This window comes from Palaemon carinicauda, chromosome 44 (genome assembly GCF_036898095.1).
Source record: "Palaemon carinicauda isolate YSFRI2023 chromosome 44, ASM3689809v2, whole genome shotgun sequence".
NCBI lineage: Eukaryota > Metazoa > Arthropoda > Malacostraca > Decapoda > Palaemonidae > Palaemon > Palaemon carinicauda.
This window is the reverse complement of record NC_090768.1, coordinates 22084005-22109437: the sequence shown is the minus strand read 5'-3', so window position 1 is coordinate 22109437 and position 25433 is coordinate 22084005. Positions and strand designations below refer to the sequence as shown.

Here is a 25433-nt window from a genome sequence, read left to right as displayed (position 1 = left end):
AGTGGGGGGGAGGAGAGGGCAACAGATGGCAGCTAGGAGATGACAGGACTGGCAAACATAACGAATGACAGTTTCATTACAAGCATTCCATCAGTTAGGACATTTCTAAAATATTTCCACGAGTTAGTAATCAAAATATATTTCCCTTTTATAAAACTTAGAACTAGTATAATGACGGATAGTGCATATGATGCCGTATTGATAAGTATCCCAGAATACTTTGTTCTGCTAAGGGATAGGCCTATTTCTAAATGTGAAAAATGCACCTATATTCAAATAGCTACTTTTGGTTTGTCATATTTGTTGACTAATCAGTGTTTCTTGGTGGGTGTGGGGTGAGCAAATGCGTCCACCCTGTCATACATTTACAGTTATACTTTTTGGGGACAAATATTTGTTCCTAACTAGGTAATTTTTACCTTATTTTTTGCAACATACATCCCAATGCGCGCTCTCTCTCTCTCTCTCTCTCTCTCTCTCTCTCTCTCTCTCTCTCTCTCTCTCTCTCTCTCTCTCTCTCTCTCTCTCTCTCTCTTTATTAACATTATGTAATAATTGGCATTCTAACCTAATCCACTTTTATTAGCTAATCATAGAAGCGTTAATGACATTTTAGATGCAAGAGAAGGTCCTCCTTAAGTAAAGAAGTTTGACACGAGAAAGTAAACAGACTTCCAAGAAGCTGAAAACGCTTTTCTTTTCTCGAAATTCTACGGTATTGGGAATTTGGCAATTAACGCGGACTACCCTATTTCATTACCTACATTCTTAAAGGATGAATACGACAAACAATCTTGCAGGTCCTGTAGGGCGCAAGTGGTTTCCGTGTGTTACGGGACTAATAAAACCCCTTGAAGTATTAGTTAAGATTAGTTAGGATTAAATACTTAACAAGAATTTGTCGAAGAGCTTTCTATTCACACAAGAGAGAGAGAGAGAGAGAGAGAGAGAGAGAGAGAGAGAGAGAGAGAGAGAGAGAGAGAGAGAGAGAGAGAGAGAGAGCTCTTCAAATAAAAGTTGTGAAAGTAATAAACCTTTGAACTAAAAGTTCCACAATTAAATTCCTGGCTCTCCCCCCCCCCAAAAAAAAACAATACTTATCAGTGGAATTAAATGCGAACAACAGGGAGGAAAAACATTGGCGATTTACGAAATATCAAAATTCCTTCAGATGAAGTCAATAATGATACACGTGACGGTCGAAGCTATAGACACCTAAAACAAACTAATACACATTCTTTTCCATATCTGATTCAGTAATTACGGTTTGCATCATACAGCAACTTCTAATTTCAGAATCACTACGGTCAACACTGGCTTTCTACATATTTAGACAGTTGAGGGAGCTATATATTTTAAAACTTAAAGCTTAAAACAATTATAATATGGCCGAACTTTATTTGTATTGCTAAGCAAACTTAGATTTCTTTACACACAACAATGAGAGAGAGAGAGAGAGAGAGAGAGAGAGAGAGAGAGAGAGAGAGAGAGAGAGAGAGAGAGAGAGAGAGATCAAGTAACTGGTGGGCGTGGCTGACAAAACGAGCTACCTAACACCTTGGATGGAATTCTAAATTTCTTCAACAAAAAATGCAAATATGCATGAATGTGGAATTTACTAACGCTACCGTTTAGTGAGACCATGCAGATATCTCTTAAAGAACTGTATGAAGTCTACTTGTCAGGACTGTATGCGTATCTACATACAAATGAGGGATTGCTGCAGACTTTTATATGTACAGGCTGGTTACTTCAAAAGATTGGCGATTAGTTGATAATTAGTAAAATAAGAGTTTTTTCTTTAATCGTTCACTTATTGTATCAACATGCCAACCACCGAATTGTTTATTGTGTATGTGAAGGCAAAATGCTTCAATAAGTCTCATGCACTGATTAATATTCATAAATCTTTTTTACGTTTTTACAAGGCAAAAATATTTACAACTTAGTCTTTCACGATATTTCACTGGAAATAAAATTTTTACTAATTAAAAAATTGGAAAATCTCCAATTTGTCCCCCAGATCAAATTGAAATATGTAATTAAAATGCAGTACCGTAATATTCATTACTGGCGTCAAAAAATAATTTAGGCTTAGGAACAGGACATGGAAGGCTAATGTCTCGGTTCCCTCGTTTACTAGCAACCAAGATTAAAGGCGACTATAAAGTAGTATTACTAACTCGTAACATAAAATCTTATAACAGCAGCGTGGTACCGTTAAGTGACAATACTAAACGACTGGTGGCAAACATCATACATTACCCTTTCAGAACTTTGGAACTTCTCACACGCTAAAAAACGATTTTGGAAAACTTCAATAAAAAAAATAGCTTCGCTAATTTAAAACCTTAGTGCATTCCTTCGTACAAAAATAGCTGGTTATTCTTATATCTAAAAAAGGGGGGAGGGCAATGACGTCAGAAAAAAATAATAAAAGTGCCTTCATTGTTTAGTAAATCACTAGTTAAAAAGCACGTCCTCCTTTCTCTGTCTACGACCAGAATGGACCTTTCACAGTTGACAAATACTGTATATTTTTAGACATCTATTAAAATTTCCCTAAATCAGAATAAATCTCCTGTTGTTCTTGAACACAAATTAATCAAAATTAAATGCTGTACTGTTTTGCATCTTCATAATTTTGATATACTATTTTTTACTTTTGATCTGATTTTCTTTGTGAAAAACACAGTACAATTTGGGTTTTTAACAAAAACAGCTTATGCTACTTGTGCATTGCTTTCAATGTGTGCTCTGAAAAATATATATTTATTTGATTATATCGAGTATCATAAGCAAAACTTGAATAGCTTTCGTTCACAGCAATTAGATATAATTATAGACCAATCTTATACTGTAAAATGGAGTCCAATTTTTATTGTTGAATCTACCTATAGAATATTAGTTAATTTCTGAGTAATATTGGGGATTATAGTGGGCTAACATTAAATTTCCCAAGATAGATCGATATTGATCAGGGACCCAAGTTTTATGCCTCAAACTGTGGCCACCCTTTCCTCAAGTGGCCACCGAGCTCAAACACCAAAATTTTCCAGATTTGTGGACAATTTCCCTGTAAGAGGTGACCTTGATCAAACATTTACTTCGGCCAATGAGACTTCTACCATACTTAATCCCCCCGATAGACTAGTTGGACTATAATAGGCTTTTAAAATTCACTTGTATAGACAACATTTAGAATAATTGATATATAAAAATTGAAATTTATTTTCAAGTTTTATTACACTGCCGATAGTTGCTTCATGAACGAATCTACCTGGTCTGTTTACGACATTTAGACAACAAAAACTATGCAGTATACGTATTTATCTAACAAAATATTTGATGAATGCTATATCGTATATCAAACACCCACGCAGAACTGATTTTTTAATATATTCTTAAAGTACTTTAGCTGCTTTTATAGTTTATGAATAAAGAATGATTTACAGAAGAATAAATATATCAGCATTAAGTGATATACAATTTCATTGGAATAAAATCTGGTTAAAATATAAATAATCCATTGCTAAGGAGGTGGATGCCTGGGGGTAACAAGAGAGGATCGGATAAAAAATTACTACATAAGGGGGTCGACAAAGGTGGTGGAAATATCAAAGAAAGTGCAGGAAGGGAGGCTGAGATGGTTTGGACACCTGATAAGGAGAGATGAAGACCACGTTGGGAGACATACTATGGAGATGGAGGTTCAAGGAGGAAGAAGAGGAGGGAGACCAAGAGAGAGATGGAGGGATTGTGTGAGAGGAGACTTACAGGAGAAGGGGATTGATGAGGCAGAAGCCCAGAATAGAAAATGATGGAAACGGCTCATCCGCAACGGCGACCCCATATAAAAATGGGAATCAGGTGGGAAGAAGATCGCTAAGAAGTCCCTTAACTCCAAGAATCTCTAAGTTGAGTATATTAGTTATCTGAATTGAATATATATTCGTTAATTATACACTTCAGAATTTAGATATTTAGGCACAAGCCTACTGTACTCATATCCACCAATGGTACCACAGTAATGTATTCATTTACAGCATTTTAATGTACTGTATATTTTTGTAAATAGAGCGCATCCCAATCAACACTAATTTCCTTTTTATTGATAGGCCTACCATTATAAAAATTTATCTAAATATTAATTAAGTTTTGCCATACCAATTGTAGTTACTAATAATTAACAAAACAAAGCTAATAAAACTGATTAGTCAACAAATATGACAAACCAAAAGTAACTTGATTTGAATATAGGAGCATTTTTCATTTAGAAATAGGCCTATCCCTTAGCTGAACAAAGTATTCTGGGATACTTATCAATATGGCATCATATGCACTATCCGCCATTATACACAGGCTGGCTCCATGAATATTACAATAGGCAGGTTACACTTAGGAATATTTTCTTACCCCGTTTGTATTGATGGCAGGTAAACAGAAAAATTAGTTATAATGAATGATAGCTTTTATTACATTATGATTCATACCTATGCTAGTGCAACTATATGCGTTATTGATAACAGTGTTATAATAATGGATACATTATTGATTATCCGAACCATTGTTCCTAAATTTCTGATCGAGAACAAACTTTATAAATTTCTTAACCAGTCAAGTGATTTCATATAGTTGGCGTGATACTAAAATGCAGAAACTTGATTCTTATCTATTTTACACATTTGAAAGATCCGTGGTTGCAGTTAATGAAGACCTTATTTAGTTCTGCAGAGTACAATAACTTTTTAATTAGGCTTACAAAAGAAATTATGATTATTTCTATATATATATATATTTCTAATCTTTGGTAAGCATAAATGTTTAGTCTTTAAAGTCATTAAACGTTTCTTCCGTAAGTCCAAACTTCAATAAAGAAAATATTTAAAATAAAAATACCACCACGTTTAGAACGAAGTCGTGTAGATAATATGCCTTCACAGCAGTTAATGTATTTTTAATGAATACCACATCATGCAAATCTTTGTCATTTAAAGCAAAAACATCTAGAGAATTTAAGAAAATCCAGCTTACAATACTTTTCTCTTTCAATAAAGCATTAAATCTTTTGCAACTCTTTCAGAAGAAATGTTTCGACCTATCAGATTTCCAACAAACCCAGAATTTCTATGACATGTTTTAAATAGCAGCTTTTTAATAATTTCTAAATTGCTAGACTACCTTGGTTTTCAGAAGATATTTGTTGAAAAACCATTTACTTAATTGACGAATACGCACGAATGTTATAGATTTACATTAGTCAATGTTAAAAAATTGAAAACGTACGTTATATTCTATTCAAAGAAAATATTACGGGTAAAATATAAAATATTAAGAACCAAAATCCTTTAAAATTCTGTTTTTTGTTATTATTACTTGCTAAGCTACAGCCCTAGTTGGAAAAGCAGGATGCTATAAACCCAGGGGCTCCAACAAATTTCATGAATTTTATGAATTAACGGCTAGAAATGCACAGAGCGATATATAAATGGAGAGAGAGAGAGAGAGAGAGAGAGAGAGAGAGAGAGAGAGAGAGAGAGAGAGAGAGAGAGAGAGAATTTAATTGAAACAAATGAGAATGAAGACTAACATTAATACCGGGAATCATTTAACAAAATATTCATGAATTTAAATTAACCTACACTGGGAAGTTCCATATAGTTTAAATTACTATTGATATCAGTTTTAATACGATTTATCTTGCAGGGGATCATACAGCAGAGGGCTTTTGTCACAGTTGACAAGGAATGGTTTAGATACATATCCCCTAAAAGGAAAAATACAAGCGCCCAACATTTCACACTATCAATACCTAAGTAGTTAAGGGTATATTTGTTGAAATACAGTATTATTTGTAGCCTATTAGTCAAGTTTCTACTGAAACCATACTACCAAATAAACTAAATAGTTTTACAATAGCCAAGACGGAAGTTAATACTTCGATAGTAACTATATTAATAATTACTGCAATTACAAAATACGCACAAGCAAGATTAAGCAGTCCTGCCTCAGCTGAATGACATTATTTCAAGTTGCAGTGAACTATTCATTCTAATCTTGAATATTTTAAGCGCAAAAAATACACTACAACTTGTCCAAAGAAATCGAGTAAATGACTTAGCTTCATAAAATCCACTGAGGAAAAAGGTTAAGTTGGTTAGTATGTCGCATCAAAGCCCTTCACTTAACTTGTTCCTTGCCTTCATCACTACAAAATTTCCAAATATACGAAATATATTCGTAATGCATGTATGTTTCTTAAATGACTTTCAACTCTTCTGCCACTTCCACCCAACGACAGAGCTAATGATGGAATTTATAAGCTTAGCTTTGAATTAAAATTATGCCAAGCAAAAAAAAAAGCAAAAAAAAAAAAAAATATAGGCAAACTGTTATAGAAGACTTCAGGTGGGTGAATAGATATTTGAGTCTCATTTTCAATATTTAATGTAAAGTATAAGTTACCCGAGAAAATTTTTAAAATCAAACAATTTGCCGAACTATAAAATTTTAATGATAGTGCATAATGGTTAGCACCTCTATAAAAAGAAAAAAGAAAATATATATCCGCAGATTTTTTTCAGCAAATCATGTAGCCTACACGCACTTGTAACTTACATGGAGATTAATTCACATATGAGAGTAATATACTATAACCATCAGCCCGTTGGAACATAAACCCTATAACTTAGTCCTTGGCTTTAACAAATTGTACTATCTTGAATCTTACACGACACGAACTACAATTACTACAATTATGGATAATTTTCGATGTGAAATCATCAACGCTGGATCGAAAAGGTCACAACCGATGTTAGTGTAAAACCTAAGGTACTGAATCAACATTTTTTCTCAAAAAGTTTTGTAAATGAAAAAAGAAAAATATAATTTCTTAGTTAAAAAATAATCTCTCGAGAAAAGGATTATGATGTCTGTTAAAGAGAATAAAAATAATTCAGTGATATTAGTAATAGTATTTATATTCATAATTACCATGTAATTCCTGTATACGTAGATATCAAATGCGTAAAAATGCTAATATTTCTTTATTTTGCTACGTCGTATAAAAATGTAAAGCGACATTTCTATTACGGTACGGGAAAAATCAACTTATGTAGGACCTTCCTTAAGAGTCTAGATAGATTAAATAGTAAATGAGCTAATTAGTGGAGCTTAACAGTATTAAAAAATTTATTATGAAAAAAACTTCTAAAAGCTAACACCACTTCAAAAAAGGCTGCTGCTATTTGAAAAGCACATGGCTCAATTATCCTGCGTTTTATATATTTCCAAGCCTGCTGATTGTTAGCGTCTTCATAATCAACGCACTGTTGCTGACAAGCCGGGCATATAATAGAACCTTTAACCCACACTAATGAGTTCACTGTCAAATACTAACTAAAGTTTGATATCCGCTAAACTCGCTCCAGTTTGCGGATTTTAAGATTAATGTGTTTCTCACGCAAAGTACACATGAAACTTAACAGACCGAGTAAAGTTGCACTGGGCAATTGTGATACTGTGGTACTTTCAATCTGGACCAAAGTTAAGTGGCCCTATTTAAAAATTTTGCCTTTGAGTTAATTTGTCCATGCAATTAGCTATTCAGCAATTTTGAATAACATCTGACCAAAGTATTTATGTCAAAACCCCATTACATAAGAGCGTTAGAACTACACAAACTTGAAGCACACCTATTTTAACCTTATGGATTTACCAGTCCTTTGCATAGCCTTAATTTGCATTAACTTTATGCATCGCATCTGTAGATTAAAGCACAGTACAGCAATGGAAGTCAAATGTTTCAGCATGATCAAAACTATTGCAAGTGCGGGAAAACCTCGCAGTTGTTAGTGCACCAAGTAATTGTGGGATGGTGCTCATACGAAGCGGAACTGAGGTTTAGCTGAAGGCTGAAAATCTAAATGAAGCAGAGACCAAAAGGACGCCGCATAGATCCACGTACAATAATTCAGTGTGCATCAAGCAGACTCTATTTATATGGGGGATATAGGCAATCTGCTTTACAGTGTAATATTACCGAGCGTTAATTTTAACAAGACTAAAATCCAAGAAACTTTTAACATGTAGGGTTCGTTCTGGTTCCCCGTGGGATGACCGCCTAGTTAGAATAGCTATTTAAAAGTTTTCCAATATAGAATTTTCAAGAAAACCAGCACTAGTTAATCTTACTTCTAATTTACCATTACAACAAAAGCACCAATGCTTAGCCTATATCGATTATTCTCTTATTTTCAAGCAGTTATTTCAACATGCTTCTAAGTTTTTTATGGAGGTTAATTACTCTTCTATTTAACATGCACAGAATATGTAACGTTTACGTTACACATTTTCAACATTTCGGATTTGTTAAATCAAAACTGATTTCAATTCAACACAACCTTGCCTCCGGGTGAATTTAATGTTTTTGGTTTGTTACTTCTACTTCATTAACCTATGCTGTAAACCTGCGCATTATATGTTGAACCAATTCAAATATTACATATCAATTTTCAGATTGGATAGAGCAAACTTATTTTGCCAGTTCAAATAACTGGCTTACTATCAAATAATATTTACATTCATCTAAATTAGAATTCTATTTTCTAATTTCAAGTATATCAATGTATTATGCAATAATTATCAGTACTTTAACAAATTTATGCACAACTGCAGTTTCAAAGTATTGCCTAGGATTTAATACTTTTGCTATCTATTGCTCTTAAATTCAAATTTTCTTTGCTCGTAATACCTAGCTGAATTCCATAATTTTATAATAAGTTTAAAATATGTAGAAATTTGAACGCCCGATCATCTTATTTCCCATTATATAAGTAAATCATTACTAAAACCATGCGCGCCAGCACCTAATTATCCTTAGCCTCCAGTCTTTAAAATCAACAGCAATGACAGTATTTGACATTTCTGCTGCATTAGGTGTCACTTATTTTTTACTAGAGCCTGTTAATACTTTACCTACAGTTGAGAAAAATCTCCAAGTCACCCATATTAGATCTTTCAAACGTCATTTTGGTGAAATACGAGTATATTCAAAGTGTTCACTCTCCATCGGGGTTAACCATTCGATATTTTACGTTAAAAGTCTTCCTTGCTTAAGCTTGTGCGCAAACTAAGTTGGGACCAAGGCTGTTTAAGCTTAAGTGGTCTTTCAAGTATTGAGTTGCCCAATAATCAACAAAGTTAACACTTCAATGCTCCCAGATTGGTAGGCTAATACTTCAGACTATTTACTTTTTAAAACTCAAAAGTTTTAAGATTTAGGAGTACAAAGTTTAATGTTCAGCAAATTAACTTCCTTACTCTTGGGCTACAGTTAGTACTTTGCAAGATCTTACACCAACAACATGCAGCAGCAGGTAAAACCGAAGGATAGGAAAAAACAAAGTTTTATCAGTTAGTTTACTATAAACAGAAGTCTAAATACATTTCTTACTTTTGTAATTGAATTATACAGAACACCAGAATTCGAAATTATTCCTTTTTGGTAGTTTCATCCAAATTTTCTTTCTTGACGTACTAAGTATTTCCTTCAGTAAGCAGCTAAAGCTGAAAGAGAAAATAGAGGTAAGTACATTTGGTAGGCATAAGACCACAATTCATCAATTTAATCATTGCCCCAATATCTTATCTAAACCATTTGTTGCACTTCAGTTATGAATTAAATTAATGTCCTTAGTCACTATCCATTTAAGCCTAAAATAATTAGAAGGGAATTAACATTTCGAACGTTTGAAAGACTTTCACAGTGGGAGAAGTTTGACAGCCTCCAAATAAGGTTATTCAGCCTAATTTCAAAGAAACTGAAGTAAAAGTTTTATCCTTCGAAAAATTCTATCGTCACCAGGAAACCAGCTGTACAATTAGCGAACCAGCAGGAAATTTATTTCTCGTCGCAGATTCCCATGGTTTGTTTTACAGGTGTTCCAGGTTTGAGCTCTATTCACTAGTCTTTAGATGGTGCTCAGTAACTCTTGCTTCCTTTACCAATGACAAACTAATTCTGCAAGAATCGTGCCACATTGTCTACGTCGAATGCTTATTATAAGTACATCAATTGATAATCTGCGACCAGTTTTCCAACGATAATTCTTTGAAACTTCATAACTAAAGAACTTCAAAACCGTGCAATACTATGTGCTTAACCTGGGTCGTTAGCACGTGCTTCATGGGTGATTGTCGTTCAATTTAAATTTTACTGTAATATATTCGTAATTTAGTTTATTTACAATCAGTTTTTGGTTAGCTTACTTTACTGCACAGTACACCGTTTAAAAAATAACGGTAATTTTAGAAAGATACTCTCAGTAAAAAATACTGTTCTCAGCCGTATTTCAAAAAAATAACAGCGATCGTAATTTTTACCATACTTTATCTTCTTTCACGGGTTGGTGACCGTAATATCACTCCTTAGCGTTAATGTTTTTAAAACTAAATGCGTGGCAACATTCAAAGATTTTTAAATTTTTTCGACAAATTCTTTACAGCAGTATTACTTCCTAGAAAATCCTTGTTATAAAAATTAATTCTTTGAAGTGACAATCTCACGACACTTAGCTATGGGCAGAATTCATGGCTTAATTTACTTTAATTCTGGATTTTTTTCAATGTAGAAATTACAAATTTCTACCAAAATTATACTGTGTTGCCCTACCCTCCGTGAATTAGTAATCAGTAAAATCTTCAGTTTCAACTGATATAGCGTTGTCATAACCAGTTCAACATGTTCAATATGAATAAATCCTAAGATATGGGAAACTTTACAAACCAAATTACTCAAAAGGAAATCCTATATGCTATACAAAAAGACAGGACTGCTAGGAACTGATTTAATACATTACACCACCTTATTAAACATTGATATTGTTAGAAGTGCATTTTTTTTTTTTGCATTTTTTAGAATCCATACAAAGCGGATTTAAAAGATTACTTCCAATTACAAAGGGGAAACTATTGTAGAAACTGACAGCGGCTCTACTATATAAATGACTAGACCAAGCTACGTTAAGGCACCTGGGATAAACATTTCCAAACAGCTGTTAATCTTTGATTCATAAACTTCAAATGGGTTTTGTAGTGATGCAAATTTAGATAACCCAAACAATTAAGCACTTTCAAGAGCACAAAAAAGTGAAGTTACAAAAGCTTAATCCTCCATCAAACTGAAATTACTAAATGTTGATTAGGCAAATCCTCATTAAGTAAATAACAGGCCACAATTAAAACCACTACAATACTTGTCTGTAAAATTACAACCAATCATTAAAAAAATTACCATACTGTACCATCACAATACTTGTCCTAATATTACTTTTAAAAAAAAAAAAAAAAAAAAAAAAAAAAAAAAAAAAAAAAAAAAAAAAAAAAAAAAAAAAAAAAAAAACAGCCCACCCCCATTTATATCAGGCAGACTATCTGTGGCCTATTGTGTGCCCCCTACAAGACATACTAGGTTAAACTATAAATGACCGAAATTCGTTGAGAATCACCCTTGGTCTTGAAAATACCTTTTTATCAGTCAAGGTCATACCAGCTACAACCAAAGAGGAGATTACCGTTACTGGAAGATGTTTTGCGAAAACTCCACTGGGAACACTTTTTAGGCTATTGTTCCTCCATGAAACATGTTAAATCGAAAACAAAGACAAAACTAATGAACATTTACAGCTTTTAATGATAAGTTATTTTAATCATGGAAAGAGCACTTCTGGATTTATAATACGTAAAGGAACTAATTACGTTTATTGACTAATTAACCTATCCCTAAATGCAACTTAGAAGTACAAAATGGTAAAGATTTATAAACTTATCCTACTGAGAAATGATTACTTTTGTACTGATTGCACTACATTTTGTTGCCTATTATAACATTCTAAAATGTGATTTGGCTATTAGAACAAAAGGCTCAAATTATTTTAAAAATCTGCTTCACCGTGCAGCCACCAAATAGTATAGACAAGAATAGGTACATTTTGTTTCACGTTACTAAAGTCAAGACGCATCTCTACTGTAGGTTCTATATTAGAGCTTCCAAAAACCGGCCCCACTAGGAGTAGGATATATAAAGACTGAAAAGTTATGATACCATGGCTTTGACAATTAACGAGAATTATCTATATAATACACACAACTTGATGTATATGATAAATCTTTAGTTTCTACAGGGCACATGGCTTTTCCGTGTGTCACAGGATACGGAAAATAGTCCTAAAGTAAAAGTAAAGCTAAAGTCTGACTATCCACTTCATAGCAATTCTAATATACTGCTAACATTTTGCCATAACTTATAGAAAATAAGACAGGTTTATAATGCATTTTGTAGTGTTTCAATATTTTATTTTGATTTAGATTTCTGAATGAGACTGTCATCGTCAAAAAATACAAAATACCGTAATCAAAACAGAGTAACAATGAAACAAAAAATGGACTATTTTTGCCACAACTTCTGGGCACACGGGCACACAATACGTGGGGGTACAAACCATTTTCCATGTAGTCGTTCGTAAGCTAGGATTAATTTTTCCTCTAGTTTGTAAGTGTTAAATCACCGTACAACAAATACCTCATTACTTAATTGGTAATTATCTATTGGGTTTTACTCAGAACTATGCTTGCTTCGCTCGAGATTAAACATTGTCTCACTGCTATGTTCTGGCAAGCAGAACATTCTTCGCTACACAAGTCCCATGGGCTAGTATTTTAGTGTTAATCATTAATTATACAAACTAAAGGGGTGAATGAATACACTTAAAGGGGAGGGGGGGGGGGTTGGAGCTTGGCGCTCCAGCATCTGTTCGAACATGAACGTAACTTCCAATGAATGGACTAATATCAACGTTTCTACCCTAACCTTTAATAATTAACATGATCAATAAAAACATCTGATTATATTGCATATTAAAATACTGAAAACAAAGGTTTAAATTACAGAAGCACCGCCTATTTCTGAACTAACAGGTGAAAAGAGGTTCCTGTGATATGGCAAGAGCAAAACGGTTATTTACTAAAATCTAACTTCGTTGGAGGTTTCCGCCAGTAGCATATGATTCAAAATAGTGTATTTGCAAAGAACTATTCAATTATGAGTATCAATGTCCTAACTAATATTGCACCATTCTACAGTATAATTTAAGCAAATTATTTCGATTGGTCTATCGTAAAAAAACTTCCAGCCAACCATTAGATATTTTACACAGCTCCATACAACGGCAGTTGTCCGAATCCCCAAGACAAAATAAAAAAAGGGTTCATCCTAATCACTTATAAAAGCCAGTACTTTATTTTACTGCTTATAAACCGACATAAGTTGCACCACAAGTTCTAAAACTTACGAGATACCAGTAAAAGTAATCTAATTTAATAAAAATGGATAAAGCACAAGCTTTGAAAATAAAAGTTGGCAATTCTAAAAACGAGCTTCGCAACATCTAAGCCGGAAAAAATAAGTCCATATTAGTAGTTATTTTCCCAATAAAAACTGCTATCAAATTATAAAAAACCTCACCTAAAATTCCATTATAGCCAATATCAAATCTCTTTGCAGTTAGAATCTCGTCCCGTATTTAGTTTAATTTTGTAAATAAGTTAAGGTATACAAAATCTAATAAAATACCAATATTTGATACAATAAGATTACAATAAGTTCGTAACAAGACTACCTGCACCAGAGTTAATTTTAATGTGAAATTGTGTTTATAACCAAATAACATCGCAAAAACCAGCAAAGAGGATAAAATTGGAGTAAGATCTTTAAATTCCAATAGTTTATAAAATGGACAGAAAATACCAGGAAAGTTCATGTATAATAGCAAATTCGAAAAAGTAACAGAAGCTCCAATTTCATAAAAATTCAATTGTCAATTTTCTTAAAATATATCCCAAACATCTGAAATACCTTTTCTCAAAAACGTTGGCAAAAGGCTATAAAATCTAGCTTATGACAAATACCAAACCTGAAAGATTCAAAATCTTTACACATGTAAAATCAAGCTACCAAATCCTAGTTATCGAAATTTACTGCTAAGTTCATTAAAACTAATATCAAAATTTAGTAAATTAGCAAAAATGTTCCTTAATAGAAAGTTCATAACCCTACAACCATCTAATGCGAAGTTATCGGAACTTTAAAGGCAGAAAAAAATTCGGGTTCTTTAGATCGCTGCTAATTAAACATTTTGTAAAATCTATAAACTTAAAACTAACACGCTAGCCTCAAAATATGCAAAGTTCAAAACCTAATTAGAATATTAAAGACAAATGTCTAAATCAACCTTAAAATCTAAATTTCGTAAAACCAATCAAAACCTGAGATTTAATTTAGTAATGACTGCCAAACCTTTAAATTTTAATTTCGTAAAATATGGCAAAATCTTTAAATTTAAATTTCGTAAAATATGCCAAAACCTTTAAATTTAAATTTCGTAAAATAGGCCAAAATCTTAAAATTTAAATTTCGTCAAATATCGAAATTTATTGACAAGTTCATTAAAACTAATTTCAAAATATCGTAAAATATGCCAAAATCTTTAAATTTAAATTTCGTAAAATATGCCAAAATCTTGAAATTTAAATTTCGTCAAATGAGCCAAAACCTTGAAATTTTAATTTCGTAAAAGCTACCAAATTTTTATATTTATAATTCGTAAAAGCTACCAAAATACTTATATTTGCCCAAATGGTATTTTTCCTTGATTTTAATAAAGACTGCAGATTTTTTAGCTCCAAAGTTGTTATTTCGTACAAGTTAGCAAGAAGAGCTTTTACCACTTGGAGAATTGTTAATGTTACTCCACTTTGTAAATCCGTTTGTGGTAGCTGAAGTCCCACTGATTACCGCCCAATTTCCATGACTCATTTTCTAAGTTTTTGAACGCCTTCTGGCAATACGTCTATAAGTTTGCTAAAGGTAATCTGTTCCCTAGTTTGCAATTTGGTTTTTGTAAATGCCTTGGAGCATGTGATGCCCTTACAATCTCCAATGCTGTACATAAAGCCCTTGATTGTGGTCAGGAAGTTGGTATGACTGGCCTTCATTTTAGTGCTGCCTTTGACCGTGTTAATCATGATTGAATTTTTAACTAATAGATCGCAAAAGTGTTTTTGATGGGCACCATAGTGAGTATAGGAAGGTGTTATTTGGTGTTCCTCAGGGTAGTGTTCTAGGCCCATTACTTTCCATACTATACACAAGATCTACATATATAAGGTCGGCCGGGCAGCGGTACCATTTAGGCCACTTCTGCGCATGCCTCAAAGGAACTGTTTATTCACTCTTTACCCATGGCAATTCATCGTATTTTATTTGTTCTTTTCCCTTATGTAGATGAACACTCGACCAATATTGTATGAGGCAGTCTTTATTTTCATTGCATGTATAACTATTACACTTTTCACTTATCGGGGCTACTTTTCCTAGTAAACATTCTTTCAAACTGTACTAGAAATTCACTGCGTTGGGATAAGACGTCTTAAGCATTTCAAAAAAGCATTTCAGATCATCCTTATCGGATGACCTCCGTTTGGCAACAAACCCAGAATCTATAAGGTTAGCCCTGACTAACTTGAGTAAATGAGGATCATCTGTAGAAAGGAATATCTATGTCTGCACTGAGATTCTGGGTAGGCGTTTTCTCACAAAAGGTCAATTAATTTTTTTTCCCCACAACCTAAGATTACAGGGCTCCAAATCATGCTCTAAATAACCTGCATATTCCACTTATCAAATCATTTACTTTCAAATACTATTCCTTAGATGTTTGTACGCAGAATTTTATACACTATCTTCTGTTTGAAGTAAAAGAGTAAAAAATATGCAAGAGATATAAAAGAATAACCTATATTTCATAACGTTCTAAAAAAACAATATTAGCAGGATTTAACCGGAATTCACGATATTGACTGATTTAACTCAATAGCTCTAGCATTGAATCGTTTGCAATGAACACGTTTTAAACACTTCTTTATGACAGAAAAATGGCATGGAATGTAAAATCTTTTAAGTTCAGAAAGGACTGCATAACCACCAGAATGAGCAAGCTGAACATTAATGCCATTAACTATGATGTTTAAGGCAAATTGCCTTAAACATAGTTCATGACATTCGTGTTCAGCTTGCTCATTCTGTGTTCAGCTTGCTAATTCAGTTTTTTTGATAGGCAATGTGAAACCCTTTTGTTCCATAAAAGAGGAACAACAATCCTGCCGTCTAAATCTTGGGAGATATTATTCAATGAATAATTAATGGGGGTATCATGAACCTCAATGTTTTCCTCATTATAAACCTGATTATCGTAGTAAATATATTTTCCACATTCTTCTAAAATTTCATTACTAGCTTGGTAAATTTGGACCCAATAAGTTCACCTTTATCATCTAAAACACAAAAATTAGATTGCGTGGAAACCGATGAAAAATCTAAATTTTCCAAATATGGGTTATCGAGAGGTTCAACTAAACTAGAAATAAAAATTGCACGACTCTGCAATATTACTCTATACAAAATTATAGTAGGTAGGGGTGCTAAAGGCAAACTACTCTTATCACTGTCTGAAGATACATAGGTTGGCAGAGCTGATATATTTAAACTGTCTAAATTACCAACCAAAAGTACACCCACAGGAGAACAAATATACAATAAGCTATTACCAAAACATACATCCCTCCCTGCAATACATCGAGCTGCATCTGATCCTAAAATAAATTCAATGTTTCCAATCTCCCGACTCTTTATACTTAAATATTAATATGCTAAAACATAGCCCTTATCCTTAAAATTTTGTACAATTTTACCAGGGTTAGGCAACTTCAAATATACGTTAATATTAGGAACCACCAAAGCAGGGATTTTAAGCATGCTCACCGAGTTGGAGAGGGACTTTAAGTTTACTTTGATATAACAGGCTTATTGAATCCTTTAATAGTTAATTTTATATTCATTTGAAGGACTAAATTCATGAGATGACTGCAACCTTTCGCTTACAAATGAACTTTGTGACCACTATCATTTAAGCACGGTAGCAGGAATTGCTATGTTAAATGAAAAAGTGGGAAGCACCGAATCAAAACTTGAACTTTGCAAAACTACAACCCCACTACTTGCTTCCACTTTACTTGTACTAGCACTACTTACATTGTCAACAGCTGTATTAGTATGTGAACCGGAAAAACCACGAGTACACAAAAATATAAAATGCGAGCCGTAACAATGAGAAAATTTCTTCCTAAACGTGAATTTACACGAGTTTGCTTTGTGGTTCAATCTAGCACATCTCGTACATCCATTCAGTTTACCGATTCTATTAATCTTTGCTTGGGGAGTTTTATATCTTGTACAATGAGAAATAGAATTTCTATCAGCATCCGAACACGAAGAGCAATTATCAAAAATATTACAAGACACTTGACTGCAGGAGCAAAACGAACTATTTGTTTCTTTCCCCTTTTGAGGACTTCTAAACTTACTCACTGTGGTTTATGCTGCACATAACGCTCATTTGCAGTGAAAAAAATTATCCACAATTTCCTTAACGGAAGGCTTATTCTTACCACTGACATTGAATGAGTTTTAAAAGCACCGTTTAAACCATTCCATACAAAATACTGTATTACCTCATCTACACTCAAAGATAAAGACCTGAACGATTCCATAATCATTTTAGTTTTGGAAATTAATTCAAATGGATCTTAATTATAACCTAACTTGAGCTCGGTCAGCTTCTTTATAGTTCCAAATTTAAGATTCTCAGGAGAAGCAAAGGCAGCACTTATAAATTTTCGCATCCTTTTATGTCTGCTTATCTACTTCGAGAGAGTTTAGAAGTGTCTTAGCATTACCCGAAACCTGCTGTAACAAAAACAAATCCCTATCAGGGTAACTGTATGAAGCAGTAGTAATCTCAAACTCTTATAAACTTAATAAAACCTCCCTCAGTGCTAGAATATTTAGGTAATGGCGCTACTGGCTGCTTCAAAAGTACGTGCCTCATCTACCCTATTGTTACCTGATGAAGTAGGAGTAGTAGATGACAAACATTTTAACATCACTAAACATTGTTATATCTTACATATAATCCTCACATGTGTCAACCTCTGTTTCAAGATCTCCCTCATCAAATTCTTGAACGTCAACAAATTTACGAGTCTGAATATCATGATCTAATTCAGAACGCTCAATCTTGTACTCGTCTAGGCTCATCTCCATTACTGCTTGCTGAGAGCTGTTAAGCGTTTCATATGTACTACATTTGTTATGAGCAAGAGTTGCACGGGCTCTGATGGTTTTACGCGTGCAATCAATATCTTCAAGTCCGACATAAATACTAATAAAAAATGCACGATCAAAAAATTAATCACTATACCTTAAAAAACTGCAAGAAAAATTATAAATATACCAACACAGTATACTAAGAAATGTACTTAGAAAAGGCAAAAAGGTTCTAAATAACCATGCACAAATTTCAACAAAATCAGGTAATTAAACTTCCGGGCTGCCCACAGGCAAGAGCCCGGGTCTTACACAAGGTAAGGCAATCTATACAGACAGACAGTAATTAAATGACCAAAATGCTATCAAAAAATGAAACACCAAATATAAAATACCGCAAAACTACGATACTCAAAATGCCCAACAATTTCTAACGTCCGAAAAAAAAATGTAAACAAAATGTAAACACGCATGGGGAGGGGGCTCAACACCAATACGAAAATAAGAAATAAACTGCTTAGATTCGAGTAAGTCCCTGTTCGGGCGCCATACGCAGAATTTTATATAGTTTGTCACCTTGGTTTGAGAAAAAAAAAAAAAAGTGAAATGAAATATAATTACATTCTTTACCAAGTTTTTTCTTTTACGCAATGTGCTAACCAATCAGTCAACAATTCGTAATAATAAATTAGATTTTTTTTTTCATTTGGTAATTATAATTGGAATAATTAACAAAAAAGTTACCTCCAAACAAGGCACTGCGTCTTTTTTCAGTAGTAACTTAAATTTGCAGCAAATGAGACTTCATATCCATGAAATCACAGTTTGCAAAATGAACAGAACAAACCAAATTTTAAAGATTCATTTTATGAGCTCGACCACATATGGTTTCCAATGCACCCGAAAATTGCCATCTTTCAGAAAACGGAAATATTTGATGTCTGAACATGGTTTTAAGTTTTGTACTAAAACACCCAACAACAGAACTGACTATACACATGTGGTTTGGTCTAGAAAACATGCTTGTTGCATATGCAGATTATATTCTTTGTATCAATTCTATCTTCTTAATGTAGACATAGGGATGCTGAAGCCCTTGATAGAGATCTAGCTAAATTAGTGCTTGGTCTAAATTATGGGGTATGAAGTTAAGTCCTAACAAAACTCAAGTTGTAAGTAGGTCAAGGGTGGTTCCTCAACATCCGGATCTCAGGATTGATAATGTTAATTTAACTTTGTACGACTTAAAATTTTAGGTGTGATTCTCGACAGCAAATTTATTTTTGAGAAACATTAGGTCTGTCATCAATTGCACAAAAAAATTGGCTTATTGAGAAAGTTTCCAGATTTTTGGTGATCAATATTCTGAAGTAGTATTTAATTCTTTCGTTTTGCCTTGTTTCGAGTATTGTATTTATTCAGTTGCTGATTCTTATCTTAATTTGTTGGACAGAACTTACTGTATTAAATTTATTCCGGATAAAGATACATCTGGCACCGTCGTTCAATTAGTTATTTATGCATGTTACATAAGATTTCTTGGAAATCTGACCATCCTTTACATTCAGATCTTCCCGAACAGTTTCATTGTTCCTAATACTAGTTGCGCAGTTAATTCTAATAGTCAGGCCTTCATCATAACTTATTACTACACAGTACTATAGAATTTTTATTCCAGCTGTGCCAAAGTTGTGGAATGATCTACTCTGGTAGTTGAATCGGTAGAACTTCAAAGGTTCTCAGCAAATATTTTTATGTTAAACAGGCTTACAAGAGTTTTTATAGTATATATACCAAATCTCTTAATGTTAATGTTTTTAAAATATTTAATTCCAATTCTTAATTACTTAGTTTATTTCCTTATTTCCTTTCCTCACTAGGTTATTTTAACCTGGAGCCCTTGGGCTTATAGCATCTTTTCCAACTAGAGTTGTAGCTTTGCTAATAATAAATTTCGTAAAAGCTACCAAACCTCTCAATTTCAATTTCGTAAGAGATGCAAAAGCCTTTCAATTTCAATTTCTTAAGAGATAACAAAACCCCAAAAACATTTCAGAAAATAACTGAACAAAACCTTACAAATACGAAGTTAAACTTCTAAGCTATCAAATTCCGACTGCTCAAAAGTGACCTACCCGAACAAACACCCGGTAAAAACAGCTACTAAAATCTCTAAATCCATAAGTTTGAGGACAGGTAGGCCTAGGTCTATGTTAATATAAATAAACGTGCCGAAATATGAAGCATTAAAATATAAATCTAGCTAAAATTGCCGAAAAACAAGCTTGTTAAAAGTTTCAACTTCGTAAATTCTAAAGCTAGAGAGAATAAACGGCAACCCTAGGCCAAATATAAAATTTTTACACATTGGGATGGTTTACAAAATAATCTTACCAATATCAAAGCCATTTTGAAAATAACCAAAGGGCCTTTTGCAAAGTTGAAAGCCTCAAATTATCAACATACGCATGTCAAAACCACTATATAACTACAAATCTTAGTTATTAAAATATGAAAAATAGTTTAAGAACCTTCAGAACTGGGAAAAAGTTGTCAAAAATTTTAGTTCAACGATCGCTATTTCACAATTGGTTGTTTCGGAGACTGCTAAACTTCTAGAGTTAGGATTCTTCCAAAAACTCAAAACTAGCTTAGTTTCTACAATTTTACTAAATACCACAAAATCAAGAGTTCCTAAACTACTTTAGAAAAAGGCTTCATAAAACTGATAAAACGCCTATCTACTAAAGTTCGATATTTTTAGCATCCCCTCCAAGTTGTAAATCTACAAATTCGATTACAAATTTATTAACCAGAAAAAGTTGATAAAGGAATTATATGTTCCAACAATTACCAGTGAAGAAATAAAAGTCCTTTTATCTATCATTTTTTCAACCAAAATCCTATTTCTGGAAATAAAAAAAAAAAAATTCGAATACCAACAACGTTCATAAAATTAATAGCCTACATTACTCTATTTTCTTTTCCAAGACGTCGGAACACCGTTCATAAACAAAGTTAGCATTGAAATTCCAATCCTAAAATCCCATTATAGATCTTTTAAGATCCCAAGACCATAGGTTTCTTCATGACATGCCTAAGGTTTTTCACTTGTCCCATAATGTACTCCCTACATCGGTTAACAGTAGAATCGATTACAATGCCCTAAAAAATTTAAATCTAAAGATCGCAAAGTCTCGGTAAATTTCAAGAATCATAATACCGATCTTTTAAATAGAAACTTATCCACACTCCAGAGGCTAGCTAAAAAAACTCCCAAAGCTTCACTGAAAAAGGCTGCTATCAATAGCGGCCGAATCTTCCAAAATCGAAAAAGCTACCGAAGTCGGTAATTGCCCAAAGAAAATACCGGAGGGGATTTTGAAGTCGGTAATTGCCCAAGAAAATACCGAAGGGGATTTTTTTAAAAGCCATTGCAAAACAAATTACACAAAGCTCATATGACGGAAACAGTCAATTTCCTAAAATGCTCGAGGTAAAACTCAAATATGACAGTCCATTAAATTTTTCTCAAATACCTAACATTAAACCATATAAAACAATTTCAAGAACGTACCAGATCATACAAATAAACAAAATAACAAAAAGCTTCTACGAACACCTCAACATACCAGTTTATGAGGAGGGACCAACGTCACCTCACAGGTTCCCTGAAGAAAGGACGCGAGTTTGTTGAAAATCTTTTAATTTTGGGTTCAGGGAACAATTCAAGGAGTCTCCAGAACTGGACAATTCTGAATGCCCAATCACAAAGTTGCGAGGCGCCCTCTATGAACAGCTAGAAAAACCGTGCTAGTGGTCCGTTTTCTTTCCGATTTCTTAAATCTAACGTGAAACGAAATTACAGTTTATTTATATATTTTCATTAAGATTGACCAATGTTAAAAAAAAAACTGTAACGAATATTAGCAGGTAATGCTGTTGTATACGGTGGTAGAGTTGAAATGGTAAATATACGTAAATGGCATATACTGAACATGTAAATGTCACTGAAATAAAATTCCAGACACAGTACATAAAATAGAATTGGAAAATTTCAGTCAAAGCAGATCATGTAACCAAATTTCACAGTTTAGTATCATGGTATCTTATATATATATATATATATATATATATATATATATATATATATATATATATATATATATATATATATATATATATATATTAGACATTGCTTCCTCATATTTTCTATACTTCAACAGTAGCCGCAAGTTCTTCTAGGATGTTTTTAACATTACTTACCTACTTGTAGTACGAGGTTTTTGAGTAATACATAAATTGTTTTTGCACCTGTCCTACAAAACTGTATGAATCATCTGAACCAGTCTTCCTCAAACTATCTGATAAGGAGTACCGGCATTTTTATTCTTATCGTACCCTGGACCGGTAATATCTCCTCGTAATGTTGATTTATACTAGAAACTACACACACACACACAGAGAGAGAGAGAGAGAGAGAGCTACTCAGGTGGAATTAATGATATGATATATTCAAGTATTCTAGCGTAACCAACGGCTATTCTAATTGTACGTTCTTCACAGTTTATCAGAACTGTTTCATATCAATGAAGCTAAAAAAATTATGGATAATAAATACATGACACGCTGGACCTCACTTTGTCATAAGCATATAATTCATCAACTTACCTCGAGAGTTATAAGTACAGTGTGTTAAATTATGCAATACCATTTCTCGGGCCTATAGCGAAACCTATACCGTTACACTTTAGATGGTGAAAAAAAAATTTCATAATGAGCATTTTTTTATACATACATGTACCAAGGCACTTCCCACAATTTTGGGGGGTTGCCGACATCAAACAAATGAAAAAAGGGGGTCCTTTCCTCTCTACGTTCCTCCCAGCCTGACAAGGGACTCAACCAAATTCGGCTTTTTTTTTTTATACAAACGGAATACCTGAATCAGCGATCGCATATCAAGGTCAAACACTATCCACATTCTCATCAAAATCTACAATTTATGATAACCCAGGGTGTTAGTTTAGTTTTAACCCATTACGCTTATTATATCATCAACGAGAAAAACACAGTGGCTTTCATGACGTAAATAATATATTTCAAATACCGCGTAAGCTCAACGGGATGGATGCCTGTCAGAATTGTTTAAATGCGTACGGTTTCAGTTTCGATTTCATCGAAATCCAAAGGAAAACATTACTGGATAATAACAAAACACCAATTAATTGTTGATATGTGGATTCTCTCATTACACGACACTAAAGAAATTTACATACCCTACATTACATATCGGATTTTTAGTGTGAAGACCAAAATAGTGTTTCTGTCTAACGATAAACATACTGAGTTATCAAGAAAAAAGATTCCTGTTTTTTCCATCTTATAGGTTTTAAACACACTAATATATTTAGATGTTTTATTGAGTTTTTCATGTAAAATCAGACCGAAGTCCTACAACAGTAATTTTTGTCACAAAAGTCTAAAGAATGAAACGTGAAGACTGTTGGTAATAAATAAAATGAAATAAGCTACCGGCTGTCTTATTAGTTATAATGATCAACGTCTTGCAGCTGCAACCCAGGGACCATAATCATATATATATATATATATATATATATATATATATATATATATATATATATATTTATACGCACACACACACACACACATATATATATATATATATATATATATATATATATATATACATACATACATACATACATACATACACACACATATATGCATATATATATATATATATATATATATATATATATATATATATATATATATATACATATATATATATATATATATATATATATATGTGTGTGTGTGTGTGTGTGTGAGTGATTGAACTAAATAAAAGGAATTGAGGTGCTATAAGAGATTGATCACCATAATACAAACCAAATGACTGTAATCAAACTCCAGAAACTTACATAACTAAGGAAAAGATTACCTATCAGAAAGTCTTACGACTGCAGCATGATGACGACGTAAGAAGCAACAATTGAAGAGAAGGTGAGCAGAGTCTCCCGTTTGATAGTGAAGAATCCAAAGGCTGATATCCCGTGATTCACCGTGACATTCAACCTGTCCATCACAGCCTCCAGAAGACGGCACCGTTTCCCTTGTACGACAAGTCGCGTGTACTGTTTCGCTATCTGGTTCACGCAGTGTCCAAGAAAATTTAAATCATGTCAAGATTTTATTTTTCCATCTGTTCTGCGATGCTTTATCAACTAGTTTACATCTAATTCTTACAAAATTTGCAAAATCTATTCTTAATTCAATTTCTTCAGAGGTTCTAAGACGAATTACCTTCTACTTTAACTTTACACTTTTTTTTTTTTTTCGGTGGGTCTGACAAAGTTCAGCGGTTCACACATGGCCTCTTATTACTGTCAGCACTATCACACATGAGGCAAGGTAGCTTACTGGAATAAAACCAGCATAACATATACCATCCAACCTTTATGATTCTTTAAACGTTTCAGTTGGTGAGTTGTTCCGGTTAAACTAGCCATATAATAGAAAAGCAGCAACCAGGCAGTGAGATTAGTTTGAAATAAACCAGTCTAAAATGAACCTCGAAACTTGGACCACCCAACCGCTCAGTCATCAAAGTTTAATTAAAAGGCAATTAAATACGATATAAACTCGAAGATAATATTTGTTTCTTCAAAAATGCATAAAGCACTTCATAAACTCGCACATGTCAAGCGAAAATAATACATTGCATTAAAAAGAAAAAAAAAAAAAAAAAAAAAAAAAATCTTTGCAAAGTAGTATGAAAAAGCAAACATGCTGTGTCGAGGAAAAACATGCAGCCATAAAATTTCAAGCAAGACACGTTTGTACCATGTGAACTGACGATGGCTAAAGGAGTAACGATAATTTAACATAATACTTGATATGGAGAACATTCACTTTGGGAAAGGAGCAACAATTAATTTAGAATGATGATGATGATGATGATGAAAGGTATAGGATTTACCCAAAGGAAGATTTTCAAGGATTCACGAAACGACGGATAAATCTAATATTCGTAAAGTTAGTAAGTTTGCTGATAAAAAGATAATGATTTTGCTTTTTGTTACTACCAGGGTTGTCCAGACGAAATAAAAAACAAATTAAATAACAAAAGCTTTCGATTTATGCTAAATCTAATACTTGTAATTGCTAAATCATTGTATACGAACTT

At 33.1% G+C, this 25433-nt stretch overlaps 1 protein-coding gene across 4 annotated transcripts in view; it reads right to left on the bottom strand.

Moving 5' to 3' along the window:
* LOC137634107 (uncharacterized) overlaps positions 1-25433 on the bottom strand; it is a 65138-nt gene that overhangs the window by 18366 nt on the left and 21339 nt on the right. For 3 of the 4 annotated variants that reach the window (XR_011042450.1, XR_011042451.1, XR_011042452.1), the window contains 2 exons: positions 24189-24393; positions 9455-9567 (listed from right to left, as the gene is read on the bottom strand). Coding sequence is in view for 1 of the 4 variants with exons in the window: in XM_068366330.1 (XP_068222431.1) it covers positions 24202-24393 (192 nt within the window). In the remaining 3 variants the exon portion in view is untranslated. Of the gene's footprint in view, positions 1-9406; positions 9568-24188; positions 24394-25433 lie in introns of those variants that run through there. The other variant, XM_068366330.1, reaches the window with a different exon arrangement.